General features: G+C 44.6%; 2 protein-coding genes across 10 annotated transcripts in view; both read right to left on the bottom strand.

Moving 5' to 3' along the window:
* LOC146081210 (uncharacterized) overlaps positions 1-8,270 on the bottom strand; it is a 108,941-nt gene extending 100,671 nt beyond the window's left edge. For 2 of the 8 annotated variants that reach the window (XM_083189304.1, XM_083189308.1), the window contains exon 1: positions 4,522-5,551. The gene's annotated coding sequence lies outside the window, so the exon portion shown is untranslated. Of the gene's footprint in view, positions 1-4,521; positions 5,552-6,849 lie in introns of those variants that run through there. The other 6 variants (XM_083189307.1, XM_083189301.1, XM_083189302.1 and 3 more) reach the window with 6 other exon arrangements.
* The window catches only part of LOC146081212 (LIM zinc-binding domain-containing Nebulette), a 236,469-nt gene that overhangs the window by 115,357 nt on the left and 105,872 nt on the right, over positions 1-15,240 (bottom strand). For both annotated transcript variants that reach the window (XM_083189311.1, XM_083189310.1), the window contains exon 4: positions 8,281-8,388. In XM_083189311.1, coding sequence (XP_083045437.1) covers positions 8,281-8,388 — 108 coding nt within the window. The remainder of the gene's footprint in view (positions 1-8,280; positions 8,389-15,240) is intronic.

Here is a 15,240-nt window from a genome sequence, read left to right as displayed (position 1 = left end):
CATCTCTGATGGGAGGCTATTCCACTTATCCACTACCCTTTCTGTGAAGTAATTCTTTCTAACATTTCCCCTGAACCGCCCTCCCTCCAGTTTCAGTGCATGTCCTCGTGTTCTATTACTTCTTTTCCTTTGAAGAAAATTTCCCACCTGTACTATGTTAAAACCCTTGATATATATGAAGATTTCTATCATGTCCCCCCTTTCCCTTCTCTGCTCTAAAGTATACATATTAAGATCTTTTAGTCTTTCCTGGTACGTTTTGTGATGTAGGCCATGCACCATTTTAGTTGCCCTTCTTTGTACACTCTCCAATGTATTTATATCCTTCTGAAGATATGGGGCGAGATTTACTAAAGGGAAAATGCCGTAAAACCCCCGTTTTAAGGCATTTTCCTATGTATCAATCCCCGTCCGCCCCGTTTTCACAAGGCTGGGTATCGCCACCCCCTGGGTGGCGATACCCTATAGAAGCCTATGGGCTTCTTTCGCCTCCCGCCGTATGATGTCCGCGCCCCCCCCCCCCCCCCTCCCGTCCTCCAAAATCTCCTCCTCCCCCTGGTGTGACAGCCGGGAGGTCATCCGGCTTCAGGGGGGAGGAGGAGACGCAGGGGGACGCTGCCAGCCGCCGGGAGGTGACGGAGACCCCCGCAGCCCACATCACAGGTATCGCGGGGGTCTCCGTTACCGCAGCCCGATGCTGGCCGCATATGTTAGTACATATGCAACAGCATCGCGGCGGCTGCAGTGCGAAGGGCGGCGATGTATGTTAATACATCCCGCCCATGGCCTCCAGAACTGTTTTGTTCTGTGTGCCGTATGTATGGTGCTGCCGATCACGGGCGGATTTAGCGATGAGGGCGCCCCTAGGCACAACAACAATGTTCGCCCCTACCCCCCCCCCCCCCCCCTGATCACTTATAAGCCCTCATTTGATAATGGCGGATTAATAAAAAAAGCCACTAACTGTGACATGTTCTTTTATTATGAATACATATTTACTAAGTAGGACAGGTTACGGGGGCAGTATCTGCATGTCCTACCCATTTATACTCTATTTACGATGGAATATAGTACAGTACAGTGGATATTTTGCTAATGGGAAATTCGGCTCTGCTTGTGGCGCATTATCATTAAAATGTAATAATAATAGTAACGTCACTATTGCTATAACCATGCTGGTTGGTAGAGATCCACCAGAAACAGTGCTGTTACCCTACAGAAACACCTTATTTCACACAAGGAGAGATCCGCCCAAGATCCATCCGAATCGGAATTGCAGACAGAAGAGCATAGATCTGCTTCAGCGGATGTGCAGTTAGCTAGATCTCACTATTTGTAGCCATATAATGAGCAGCATAAAACTCAGGCCCTATAGCTGGGTATATGCTAAACAATTATCTGGCAGATCATCTGAGAAATGTATGACCTGAGGATTGTATAATGTGTACGCATGTACAATCTCCATTTATCTAAGCTAAATCGGTCCCATGGCATGATAACATCTTCTAGGATGCTCATAAAATGAAATAAATCTGGAGATGGTATCAAACATTTCCTTGGCTCTTGCAGGGGAGATTCTGAGTGAGTAGCCAGAACACCCCCTGGTCGGCCATGTTGCTGTTTCTGTCGACAGAGGCAGTGCGTAGCACACAGTTACAGAGACTGACTCTTGCTGCTCCTCAGAGCTCTCTCTGCTATGCAAAGCACAAATATGGCTGAGGGGAGCTACAAGCGCTTGGCTGAGGCAGACAGTCAGCAGTGGTGTCAGAAGTGGGCAGAGGCCGGAGGCACTCAGCAATGGCAGCTAGAGAGGCAGGGCACTGGTAACAAAGGGAGACGCATATGATTACGTGCCTATACATTTTTATGTATGTGTGTGTGACGTGTGTATACTATATAGAGTACCGCAGTCTCTTACGATATACAATATCAATTACTAAGTTTGAAAAGTCCCCTGAATGCTGTCAGTAACATATTATATATATATATTATATTTCCTATATATATATATATTTCCTAGCACGGCGCCCTGGATTTTGATTGTATTGATCAGGTCGGAAAAATCGCGTCGATTGCATCGCATGCCAACCAAATCGCATGCGATGCCATCAACGCTATCGACCCGATTTTTACATTGGAATCAATGTAAAATGGTCCCTGAGACCCGATTTTACATTGATTTCAATGTAAAAAGCCCCAAAACCCCCCATTTTAATAGAAAACCCCCACTCATGGTTTAAATGCCTCCCCAATGTTAACGCCACCCCACTATTGATGCCAACCCGAAGCGTGGCGAACGCAGCAAGCCCGCGAGGGGTGGCGGTACGCGTCCTCCGACCTTTTCATACCCCCACTATCCACGTCGGCGTGGAGTTGATTTTAGAAAGTGTGGCGAGCGCAGCGAGCCACCGAGCCCGAAGCGTGGTGAGCACAGTGAGCCCCGCGAGGGGGCGTGCATAACTTCACAGGTATACGAGTCCCCTCGCCACGCTTCGAGCTTATAAAATCAACTCCACGCCGACGTGGATAGTGGGGGTATGAAAAGGTCGGAGGACGCGTACCGCCGCCGCTCGCCACGCTTCGGGTTGACGTCAATAGTGGGGTGCCGTTAACAATGGGGGGGCATTAACCATACTTTATAACAATATTCAATGAGAAATGGGCCATATTGGCCCATTTCCCATTGTACCCTATGTAAAATCGCGTTGACCCGATTTTGACGTTAAAAATAATTTAACATAATCCTCTATGGGAAAATCGCGTTGATCGCGTCGGTCGCATCGTGGCCTATTATAATTTCACCGGCAAATTAGCAGGCTGACCTGCGTGCATATATATACACATATATACATACATTTATGCTAGTAAGCCAGCTTGAAGCAAAAGCTACGAAAGCTAGTAGATGTAGTTTTACTTGCTGCCAACAGATGGCAGTGTTTCGGAGCAGAACATATCTGGAACACCCTGTTTAGAAATCTCCCATTTGGCCCTGCATTATGTAGTGTTGTCTGCTGACAAAGGATACCCATGCAGCTTGTACAAGGTACCCAATCCTTCCATCCTGTCAATGGGACATATAACTAGTCAGATTGGAAGAAACAATTGTATAGTGCAGTGATGGCTAACCTTGACACTCCAGCTGTTGTTGAACTACACATCCCAGCATGCCGTTCCAATTTTACTATTTGGCCATGCTAAATCTGATGCAGAGCATGCTGGGATGTGTAGTTCAACAACAGCTGGTTAGCCATCACTGGTATAGTGTGTATGCATAAATATCTGAGGTCTTCCTTGCAAAGACAACTTGTGAGTTTATCGCATCTTAAGTAAAAACTGTACAGCGTGTACCCAGCTTATGTGTATAACTATATACTAATCTACAATCTCTATGTCCTGTTCCGGGAGAGCGCACCAATCACACTGGTCTACAATATTTACATCACCGGCTGTCCTAGACAGGGCACTCTGACTAGATGCTATACCCTGCTGTGCCTGACTATGATTAATTCTGCACACAAAAGGCAAGCCTGCATTGTGAGCACAATATGTGTTGAGTATACTTAAGTGTCGACTAAATATTCTAGCAATAAAGTGCTATCATTGTGATTGTAACGATGGCACTTTGGCACACTGCTGCTTTCTGTCATTTCTAGCTTATCCTTTAATGCAGGGGTCCTCAAACTACGGCCCGTGGGCCAGATGCGGCCCGCTGAGGATGTTTATGCGGCCCGCCAGGTTATGGCAAAATCAGACCGGAAGTGACGTTCGACCTAAACTCTCGTTAGCAACACACACTTCCGGCACTGGGCTGAGGTGGCAGAGACAGGGTGTGAGGCGATACCGAGATGATGTGAGTTCCCAGGCCGGGGTGTGTGGTGTGGGGAAGGGAGAGAGATGCAGAAGATGGAGAACTGACGGCCTGCGGCCTTGTACAGTAACACCAGCCACCACAACAGACAGGTGCGGGGGATGTACAGTGCTGCGCATGTCACGGCCGCTGCAGGGGGAATAGATGGGCTTTGTCTGGTGCGCGGGTATGGTAACAGTTAGTACTACAAGTCCCAGCTTGACGCTATCATTGTCATTATGCTGTAATGACAATGTAACGGCTTCCTCTCTAGCGCATGTTGCGGTTTTGTTTCTTCACTTTAAAATAAGATATACAGTATGCAGCGTGCATAGGAATTTGTTCATAGTTTTTGTTTTTACTATAGTCCGGCCCTCCAACAGTCTGAGGGACAGTGAACTGGCCCCCTATTTAAAAAGTTTGAGGACCCCTGCTTTAATGCAACAAGAGAAACATACAAAGTGCAAACAGCACAATTGGGGCCTTTTAAATCCACTGTTTTCCAGATTGAGAAAATAAGACACCGCAACTTAAAATTCAACAGAGCTCCCGGGAGCGCATAAAGGAGAGTCCCAGCACAAAAGCCCCATTTAGCTCATGAGAGTTTGCTTTCAACAGCCGCATTCCCCTGGAAACCATCAACTTATTTTCTCAAGTAGATCTAATTTCCTTACCTCATAAACCTTGCCAGGTGTCCCCTTTGAGTTTGGCCATATCACAGGAGGGACAAGACAATTATTCCCATTCAGTTCTCGCCTTTCCTCTTGTAACTGTGTTCTGATGTCTTTTCTTGAAGGACAACCGGCTGAAATGAAAGGACGGTAGAGCTGGTGGTGATTCCGCCATTACAGAACTGTTACTGCAGTGCCAGGAGGGCACCATATTGCAGTTCCCGCTTCTGAAAAGGAAGAAAATTTCCTGCGCGACTAAAAAAAAACACAATTAGCCTGACACTACCACGCACCCAGAAGGGGGGATGAATCAATGTTTCGAGAGTGATTAGGTGGAGAGCTGATGCGGATTGTTTGCTATTGGCAAATTCTTCACTTTGTCCTTCGAAGGTTTGATACATCTCCCCCTGTAGCCATAAAAAATACATGGGGGGGGGGAGGGGTTAGACACCTCAGCAGGGATTGTGTAAACAAACCGTAAGAATTTTTTTTTTTTAAATAGGGTGTATTGCCCCTCACCCCAAATGAAGCCAGAACTAGCAATGGCAGCCTAATAATAGTAGGAAAATTGAGGAACAAAGGTGTCATTTTACTATGATGGGATATCTATTGAAGATGCCCATAGCAACCTATCAGAATCTTCTTATTTATTAAGCACCTGACTGGTTGCCCATAGCAACACCCCATCTTAGTAAGCTTTAGCGAAAGAGCGTGGGCTCTCCCCAATTCCTCCATTAGCAGCACTAGGTTTTACCAGCAAGGGATACCTGGGCGATACACTGGGATTTATTTATTAAAGGGCCATCAAATTTTCTCATTTTCAAATCTAAATTAATGTTGTGTTTCGGGCCCCTGAAACCAAACAATTTTCATACATTTGAAATCGATACAGCACCACAGCACTAGGGTCCTTACCACAGCGATGGGTGATATGTGTAGGGTAAGTTGGTACTTGTGTATTTTGGCGGCGCCCGATTTCAGCATCGTTGGATGAACGTATCGCATCGCATGCCATGTACCCGATGGCATGCGATGCGACGCGATTTTGACCCCCTATACGATGAAAAATCATATAAGCACCCTAAAGGGTGCTTACAATGTTAAATGCACCCCCACGCCACACCCCCCCCCCCCCCACTATAAACGTGAACCCGAAGCGTGGCGAGCACAGCGAGCCCGCGAGGGGCGTCGGTACGCGTCCTACGACCTTTTCATACCCCCACTATCCACGTCGGCGTGGAGCTGAGAATAGATTAGTGTGGCGAGCGCAGCGAGCCACCGAGCCCGAAGCGTGGCGAGCCCCGCGAGGGGACGCGGATACCTTCACAGGTAAACGCGTCCCTTCGCGGGCTTCACAGGTATCCGCGTCCCCTCGCCACGCTTCGGGCTCGGTGGCTCGCTGCGCTCGCCACACTAATCTATTCTCAACTCCGCGCCGACGTGGATAGTGGGGGTATGAAAAGGTCGTAGGACGCGTACCGCCGACCCTCGCGGGCTCGCTGCGCTCGCCACGCTTCGGGTTCATGTTTATAGTGGGGGGGTGCCGTGGGGGTGCATTTAACATTGTAAGCACCCATTAGGGTGCTTAACATTGTATAAGCACCCATTAGGGTGCTTATACAATGTTTAATCGCATCGCATCGCATCGTATGGCATTGTATGCCATGTACAATGGCATACAATTTGAAAATTGTATGCCATCGTACACTAACCAATGAAATCGCGTCGCATCGCATACCATCGTATGCGTAATGGTATGCGATGCGATGGGCGCCGCCAAAATACACAAGTACCGGTAAGTTTTATAATAGCTGAAAAAATAAAGTTTTTATTTTGCTGGCAAACTAGAGGTCCCAGCAAGGTCTTTTATTTCCAATTTTCAGGGGCATTTTTGCAGCGGGTTCCTGTGACGACCCGCTCACGAGCACCATCATCCTGGTGTGTACCGGGCATTAAGGAGTTCTCGTTGCGAAAAAAAGTGGATGAACAATGAATCTCTGTATACAAATACGCTGTCTTCATTCTGATGTCAAAATGGGTTAAACAGCTGACACATTGTTGAGTTTTAAACCCAAGGCATAAAGCAGAGAATCGGAATTCAAATTACTGGCTATTACCGCTGGCAATTGTAAGGCATAAAGCCCTGTAATCTCACCAAAATTTTAAACTGACATTACCAATATGTTGTTCCATCATTTTGATCTAGTCTACATATATATATATATATATATATATATATATATATATATATATATATATATATATATATATATATATATATATATATATATAGGATGTACTACTTAATAACATTAATATGAAGGTATTTACCTTGTCCCAATGAATCATCTGTTGTCAGGATCTTGCTTCCCCTCTGTAAGTCTTGTAGTGAAAAGATTGGTTCGCTAGTGATAATGCACTACTAGAAAAGTATGGTACAATTATAATGCTATACACAGTTCTTGATCGCTTTTCTTTTTAACAGCAGGTAGCCATGTTGTTATCTGCGAAGCTTTGGCAACACTGCTTCAGGCTCCTAAAGTCTCCTTGACGTCTTTGCAGGGTTTTGATACAAGAACTGTATCACAGCTCGAGCTTTGAGAAGTGCTGTTAATTGGAGACGTCACCTCAGATAAGTAGGACACAGAGCATACATCTACTAATAAGCCACAAGAAAGGATGAAAGAGGCCTTAATTTGTGTAATGCAGGACCAAGCAGAATCCTAACCTCACGCCGAGTTCCAAATTTCCAGCGTTCAATGCACAAATAAGATCTTTTAAAAATCTACTACCCCAGGAAATATAGTTGTACCATGGATGAAAAAATCTTTCACTTACCCATTAGACATGAGGATGCATTTTCAACATTCAGCATCTATGGCAAAAATAGCTCAGTATCTCTCATAAAGAGGAGGAAATTGCTTACATTACAAAAAAAAAAAAAATGTGCAAAGCTGTCACAGTGCAACTTTGTTGTAAAGGCCGAGGTGTATTTCATTTTATGTTTACAAGACGCATAAAAACCATGGTAACACAGCCGGTAAGATACCCTATGCCACTAGTGAGTGATGTATGGAAAGCAGAATTAGCGTCATCTCATCTACATGACTGTAATGTACAGAGCAGTGTTATTATTTTAAATCAGAAATTTCTGAAAAGTTTATAGTGGAGTGGCCCCGAAGACATCTGTGGGTAATGTGGCGTGGCCCCTATCAGTCTATTCGTTATTGGAAATGAGGATGGAGCTATCCTCATCTAGCCATCTCTGGATAGCCATAGCTCACCAAGGCCTATTGTTCTCAGCTGCAATACAATACATAGAACAATACAGTAGGTGATTAGCAGAGTAATTATTAAAGGGCTACATGAGGATGGCTCCATCTGTACGTCTTTTTATGTGCTCTGTCCCCCTGTGTGTGCACATCACTAGATCCCACCCACCACTCCCCACTCTGTCTGCCACCCCTGCTCCACAATGTCCGCCACACACATGCCCCTGCTCTGTCCCGCAAGCCCTCTCCCCACCTCTCATACTTACCAAATTCCTGACTCCTCTCTTAGATCTGTCACAACTCCATTACGGTGGGAACCTATGGTGAGCGCATTTGCACGCATATACACAGTATATACATACTAACACACATGAACCTGACACACATTCATACAAGCACATGTTCATCCAAAGTATCTCCACATACAAACACCAATAATATAAATCAGACCAGCTGTCTTATATGGAGATGTGATGCCACGCCAACGTACATTGCTGATCTGTTCTTGGGTTTTTTTCAGCCGCTGTAGCTCAGGTGTGTCCGTTACAATGCTGAAGCCTCGTCCTTTGCTTTCTTCAAAGTCCCTCTTGTATTTTACCTGAAAAATAAACATTTATAGAAATGAGGTAGCATATATATATATATATATGTATTGCGCATACAAAGATGCCTTGATGCAGGCCAGGTGAACACACCACACTTCCCGTCTCAAGGCAAGAACACAACGTGATTATGGCTGTTCGGATTACAGCACAGGTTCTCAAACTCAGCCCTCAGGACCCCACACAGCTCATGTTTCCCAGATCACCTGTAGACTTTTAAAATGTGACAGTTGGTGACACACAGTGCACCTGCCAGAAGACCTGGAAATCATGACCTGTGTTTGAGAACCACTGGACTACAGTATGGTTTTCCTTTAAAATGAGTTATGTGTGCTGGGCTATAATTATGGGATGGCTGAGAGGCAATTCTTAGGCAGTGCTTCCATATTTCCACATCATAAATCTTAAATGTGAAATACTCCTGGTGAAACCAAACTATCAGCATATACAGTGCTGGAGTCCTATTCACAGGTAGAGTGCTGGGATAATTATACCCCTCCCTACCTCAGACAGAAGCAATGTGAAATACCTGTAAGTATCTATATAAAGAAGCATTGTGTCATATTAGTGGGGATGTATGTTTGAAGATATCTTTTGTAAGAGACAGGTTCAAAATCATATTAAATGCCTGAATAGTGACATGTTTCAGACGTTTAAGTGGGATTCATCGTAACAATTGTGAAGTAGTTTCCATTTATCAATAGCATACAGTATGTGTATAATAATACAAGCATTGATTCAGTCCAAGTACAAGTTTATTACTTCTGCAAAAAAACAAGCTCTTACAGTGTACATATAATACCAGTGCAATGAAACATTATTTACTGTTCACTTCAGCTGTAACTACAAATGTGATGACATATCTAATTAGTAATTGCTCAAGAATGGATGTACTCTCTGTCACCAGAGGCGTACCTATATATTAGTAGGCCCCATAGCAAAAGTTTGTAAGGGCCCCCTATTTATCGACTGATGAAGATAAATGTATGTAAAATATATTGGGTTGGGATCATTTGGTCTATTGCATTATGGTCGAAAGTCATTAGGTCGAATCCATTAGGTCGACATGCTAAAAGGTCGACATGACTCTAGGTCGACATGGGAAAAGGTCGACATGATTCTAGGTCGAAAGGTCATTAGTTCGACAGGTCATTAGTTCGACAAGGTCATTAGTTCGACATTGTCTATGTCGACATTCACAAGGTCGACATGGGGTTTTTCACTGTTTTTTTACCTGAATGTCAACACAGTCGACATGGACACAGTTTAAAGTGCACTGCATCCCCTCGCATCGCTCGCTGCGCTTGCTATGCGTCGGGCACGGTGCCTCGCTACGCTCGGCACACTATTTTATTCTCCCACCACGCCCTAGTGTATGGTAGGGCATGAAATACCGCCTGTCGGCACATGTTGGCTCAAAAAACAGTGAAAAACTCCATGTCGACCTTGTGAATGTCGACATAGACAATGTCGAACTAATGACCTGTCGAACTAATGACCTTTCGAACTAGAATCATGTCGACCTTTTCCTATGTCGACCTAGAGTCATGTCGACCTAATGGATTCGACCTAATGACTGTCGACCATAATGCAGTAGACCAAATGACCGCATCCCAATATATTAATTATATAGCAAAGATGGGCCCCCTTCAGCACTGGGCCCCATAGCAGCTGCACCCCTTGCACCTATGGTAGTTACGCCTTTGTCTGTCACCATCTGTGGCCATTAGTGGTAATGCAGTCGTTTAATTTTTTTTCAAACCTTACAACAAACAAGAAGTATGGGGCAATGACCGCGCTAGATGAATACTGCTGCCAATGACAAACACCTAGGATCACCTTAATCCTCCACATATACTCCAAAAAATTGGGTGATGTCTCTGGCGCTGTATCTCCACATGTATTATAATTCCCACATAGGAGAAGATGGAAATCCCGACTGTCTTCCTGTGTCTAGACAGGGGATGATTTCCTAACTGACCTTAACCAAAAGCCCTATATGCATATACGGGTTTCTTTATGTTGGATGGCCAATACTCCTCCTCAAATATCCACAGCTGCCACGTACGGCACACTCTGTCAGGCGCGTCCAATATCTAAATACTGACCTCTGATCAGCACCCTATTTTCATACAAAGGTATATTTTACGGACAATCCACTCCCATGTGCAGGCCCCCTCTGTTAATCACTCACCTAGGCATAGAGCCCTATGTGCGTAGAAAGGTTTCTTTGCCAGTCCAAACTGCCATATATCTCAGGAAATGGAGAACGTGATAAATCCTCAAAAAAAGGCTTTTATTCCATAAAACATCAAGGTAAAAACAAGGATAAAAAATAAGGATCCAAATGAATCCTAAAACAAACGCTGGCAAGTGGAGTCTATCCCGTGATCCTCCAATCTGGATGGTGGACACAGAATAACACTGAGATGACCTTTGCAGTGTGCCTCTACACCTGAACCAGCAACAGATCCTCCACAGACCAACGCGTTTCGGGCTTTAAAACTAGCACTTTTTCAAGGTCTTTTTTTTCAAACCTGCCCACCCAACATACTGCACTGTGTACTGTACACACACACACACATAAGGATCTTCTACCATAATAAATGTATTAATTTATTTATTAACAGTTTCTTATATAGTTCACACATATTCCGCAGCACTTTACAGAGAATATTTGAACATTCAGTCCCTGCCCCAGTGGAGCTTACAATCTGTATTCCCTACCACATGTACACGCACACACAGACATTCTAGGGTTACTTTGTTGGGAGCCAATTAATCTACCAGTATATTTTTGGATTGTGGGAGGAAACCAGAGTACCCGGAGGAAACCCACGCAAGCACGGGGAGAATATACAAACTCTGCACATTTAGAGCCATGGTGGGAATCGAACCCATGACCTCAGCGCTGTGACGCAGGAATACTAACCATTACACCATCCGTACTGCAATGTGCGCATTTAGACATGGCGCTTATACTGTGCTATTATCAAACTTTTTATAATGGAAATTGCTTTGCTCATATCTTACATCAGGCGTAAATAGGATAGAAAAGGTCAGTGATGAAATTAATATGGAAATATTGGCATCAGTCAATAAATCTTCTCTGACTGGCCTGGTTCACGATCCTTTCAGTCTCACTGCACAAAGTATCATAAATATTTGTTTTATGTTCAAGTTTAGTTCCACTGTAAGCAGAAAACATTCATAAGACTAGTAACTCAATAAAACATATATAAAAGAATGTCGCTGTATTCAATTATTCAAATATTAATAAAATTGTCTGCCACTTCCATAAAGGTGACAATGTCAGACAATGAGCATGTAACCCTACTTGGCAACATTTTTTATAGAAAAAAGTGTTATAAAACCCACCGACGAAACCTATAGATCACATACACCAAATATCAGTTCATAATAAAAGTATTTTAGTAAAATACAATCCAGGAATCTGAAAAAGCTCAGAAGAAAACAGACATACTGTAGTGCAATCCTGTATCATAAATGGAGCATGATTTTATTTTAGATGTTGCGCTGTAATAAAAGCGCATATCACAATAAAATCGGTACTTATCTGTTAGTTGGGCGCCCACTAAGCTATTTGCTTAGTTTTCCGCGTCCGCTCACCACACTTCGGGCTCGGTGGCTCGCTGCGCTCGCCACACTATATAACATCAACTTCATGCCGACATGGATAGTGGGGGTATGAGCGTACTAACTATAGTGGGCGCCCAACTAACATATAAGTACCATAAAATCTTCTTTATCCTTTATTCCTCTAAGCAGATTCCTAAAAAACTCAAAAGAGCCAAGGATGGTGCAAATACCGTTTTAAAATTTAAAACAAAACAATTTATTAAACACACTCACAAGAGTAGATGATTAAAAGCATATCACCCATTAGAGTAAACGGGCTCCAGGGCTTGGGAGGCGGAAGGTTCACCTTTAGCGTCCTAACATTAGTCTCCTCGGTCCCGGGTCCGTTCGGTAGTGGCGATGAGCTTAAGCGCGCTTTCGGCACCAAGTGCCCTTCCTCAGAAGCTTCTGAGGAAGGGCACTTGGATTGTATTTTATTAAAAAACTTTTGTTATGAACATTACCATATTTGGTGTAAGTGATTTATAGCTTTCGCCAGTGGGTGTTATAATACTTTTTTCTGTCAAAAATGTTCTAAGACTTTTGGTTGGTGAAGGTCTTTTCTATATCACCCTGGGCAGAAACCTTTCCTTTTGCGCTGTGGGTACCAGTTAAAATTGCTTTTCTTGCTTACTTGGCAACTAGCATGTAACCTAACCTGGCAACAAGCATGAAACTACCCTGGCAAAAAATGCATGAAATCCCCCTGGCACTGAGAATTTGTAACTTCTGCCAATGAGCATGAAACCCCTGGCAATGAGCTTGTCACCCACAGTCAACAAACTTGTAACCCCTTGGCAAGGAGCATATGTAACACCAGGTAATAAGCAAGTAACCCCTGACAATAAACAAGAAACCACTGGCTATGAGCACGTAACCCATGGCAAAAAAACGTAACCCCTGGAAATTAACAAAAAACACTGGCAATGAGAACATAACCCCTGCCAATGAACAAGAAACCAATGGCAATGAGCAAGTAACCCCTTACAACAAGCAAGAAACCCCTGGCAACAAGCCTGTAACCTCTGGCAGGCAACAAGTAAGTAACCCCTGGCAATGAGCATGTATTAAAAAAAAAAATATTTATGTATCGGGGGGGGGGGGGGGGGCGCCATAAAGCTTTTTGCCTGGGGGGGTGCAAAATTTCTAGCTAGACCATTGATTTTAGCAACCTATTTAGAAAGTTATGAAGCTGCTTTCTTGGGGGCTCATGTCAAGTCACACGTGGTCATGGCTGTGTCTTTTTCTGCAGCCACGTCTGCATCTTTATGCTAATACTGTGGCTGATTTCTTCAACACCAGGATGCCCACTCGCAGCGCCTGCAGAGACCAGTATCGCTGTCACTAGACACACCATCTAATGTACCATTGAAACTTGGACCAGCCCAATGTCTTTCTTATTAGCAAGTAGCTGCCTATTCTCCCTGAATGTCTGGGACTCTTATCAAACTTTTAACAGAGCAAGCAAGTCCCATGGAGAGTGCTTGTCTGACAAACAAGTGGTCAGGAGCCTGCTGATGTAATATGCATCCTATGCTGTCATATGTTTACGAAATTATGCAAATTTCACCATAAGCCTTACACACCTCAAGGAACACCTAGGGCCCTTTCCGAGTTGCCCTCACGGCAGCTGTTGCACTCACACTGCATGCACAGAACTAAGCGCAAATATTTACCTGTAATTGAACGCATCTAGGCAATAGCAATCACATCACCCCATTTACTTACAAAAATGCCCCTTGCAGCATCTCTATGCCTGGTACAAGAGTTCTGTCTGACATAAGAGAGATCACTGCTTGTACGCACAAAACACATCGGTACTTGTGGAGTATCACGGCTCCCACGACCTGCATCGTATGCAGATCGTATGCTAAAAATCACATCGCATCGCATCGCATGTGGCATACGATGGCATACGATGCGATGCAATGTTTTACCGATTTTTGACTATTTTTGCTCAAAAATCGTATGCCATCGCATAACATCGTATGCCATATGCCACGATGCGATACGATGTTTTACCGATTTTTGAGCAAAAGTGGTCAAAAATCGGTAAAACATCGAATGGCATCGTATGCCATATGTAGTGGCATACGATGTCATACGATGCGATACGATGTTTTACCGATTTTTGACCATTTTTGCTCAAAAATCGTATGCGATCGCATCGAAAGCCATACGATGGCATCCGATGCGATGGCACCCGATTTTGGACTGAAATGCATCAGAATGCATTGAAATGTGTATTAAAGTAGTGAAATGCCCCCAAATGCCATTTTTCATAGTGCACCACCCCCACTATCAACGTCAACCCGAAGCGTGGCGAGCGCAGCGAGCCCGCGAGGGGCGGCGGTACGCGTCCTACGACCTTTTCATACCCCCACTATCCACGTCGGCGTGGAGTTGAGAATAGAATAGTGTGGCGAGCGCAGCGAGCCACCGAGCCCGAAGCGTGGCGAGCGCAGCGAGCCCCGCGAGGGGACGCGGATACCTTCACAGCTATACGCGTCTCCTCTTGGGCTTTACAGGTATCCGCGTGCGCTCGCCACGCTTCGGGCTCGGTGGCTCGCTGCGCTCGCCACACTATTCTATTCTCAACTCCACGCCGATGTGGATAGTGGGGGTATGAAAAGGTTGTAGGACGCGTACCGCCGCCCCTCGCGGGCTCGCTACGCTCGCCACGCTTCGGGTTGACGTTGATAGTGGGGGTGGTGCACTATGAAAAATGGCATTTGGGGGCATTTCACTACTTTAATACACATTTCAATGCATTCTGATGCATTTCAGCGCAAAATCGGGTGCCATCGCATCGCATCGGATGCCATCGTATGGCATCCGATGCGGATGCATACGATTTTTGAGCTAAAATGCGCAAAAATCGGTAAAACATCGTATCGCATCGATGGCATACGATGCCATGCGATGTTTTACCGATTTTTCACCATTTTTGCACAAAAATCGGTAAAACATCGTATCGCATCGTATGACATCGTATGCCACTACATATGGCATACGATGTTATGCGATGTTTTACCGATTTTTGACCATTTTTGCTCAAAAATCGGTAAAACATCGTATCGCATCGTATGACATCGTATGCCACTACATATGGCATACGATGCCATGCGATGGCATACGATTTTTGAGCAAAAATGCTCAAAAATCGGTAAAACATCGCATCGCATCGTATGCCACTACATATGGCATAC

The sequence above is a fragment of the Crinia signifera genome, chromosome 5 (assembly GCF_055691185.1).
Source record: "Crinia signifera chromosome 5, ASM5569118v1, whole genome shotgun sequence".
Lineage (NCBI taxonomy): Eukaryota > Metazoa > Chordata > Amphibia > Anura > Myobatrachidae > Crinia > Crinia signifera.
The sequence above is the reverse complement of the archived record's forward strand: the minus strand, read 5'-3'. Positions and strand labels throughout refer to the sequence as shown.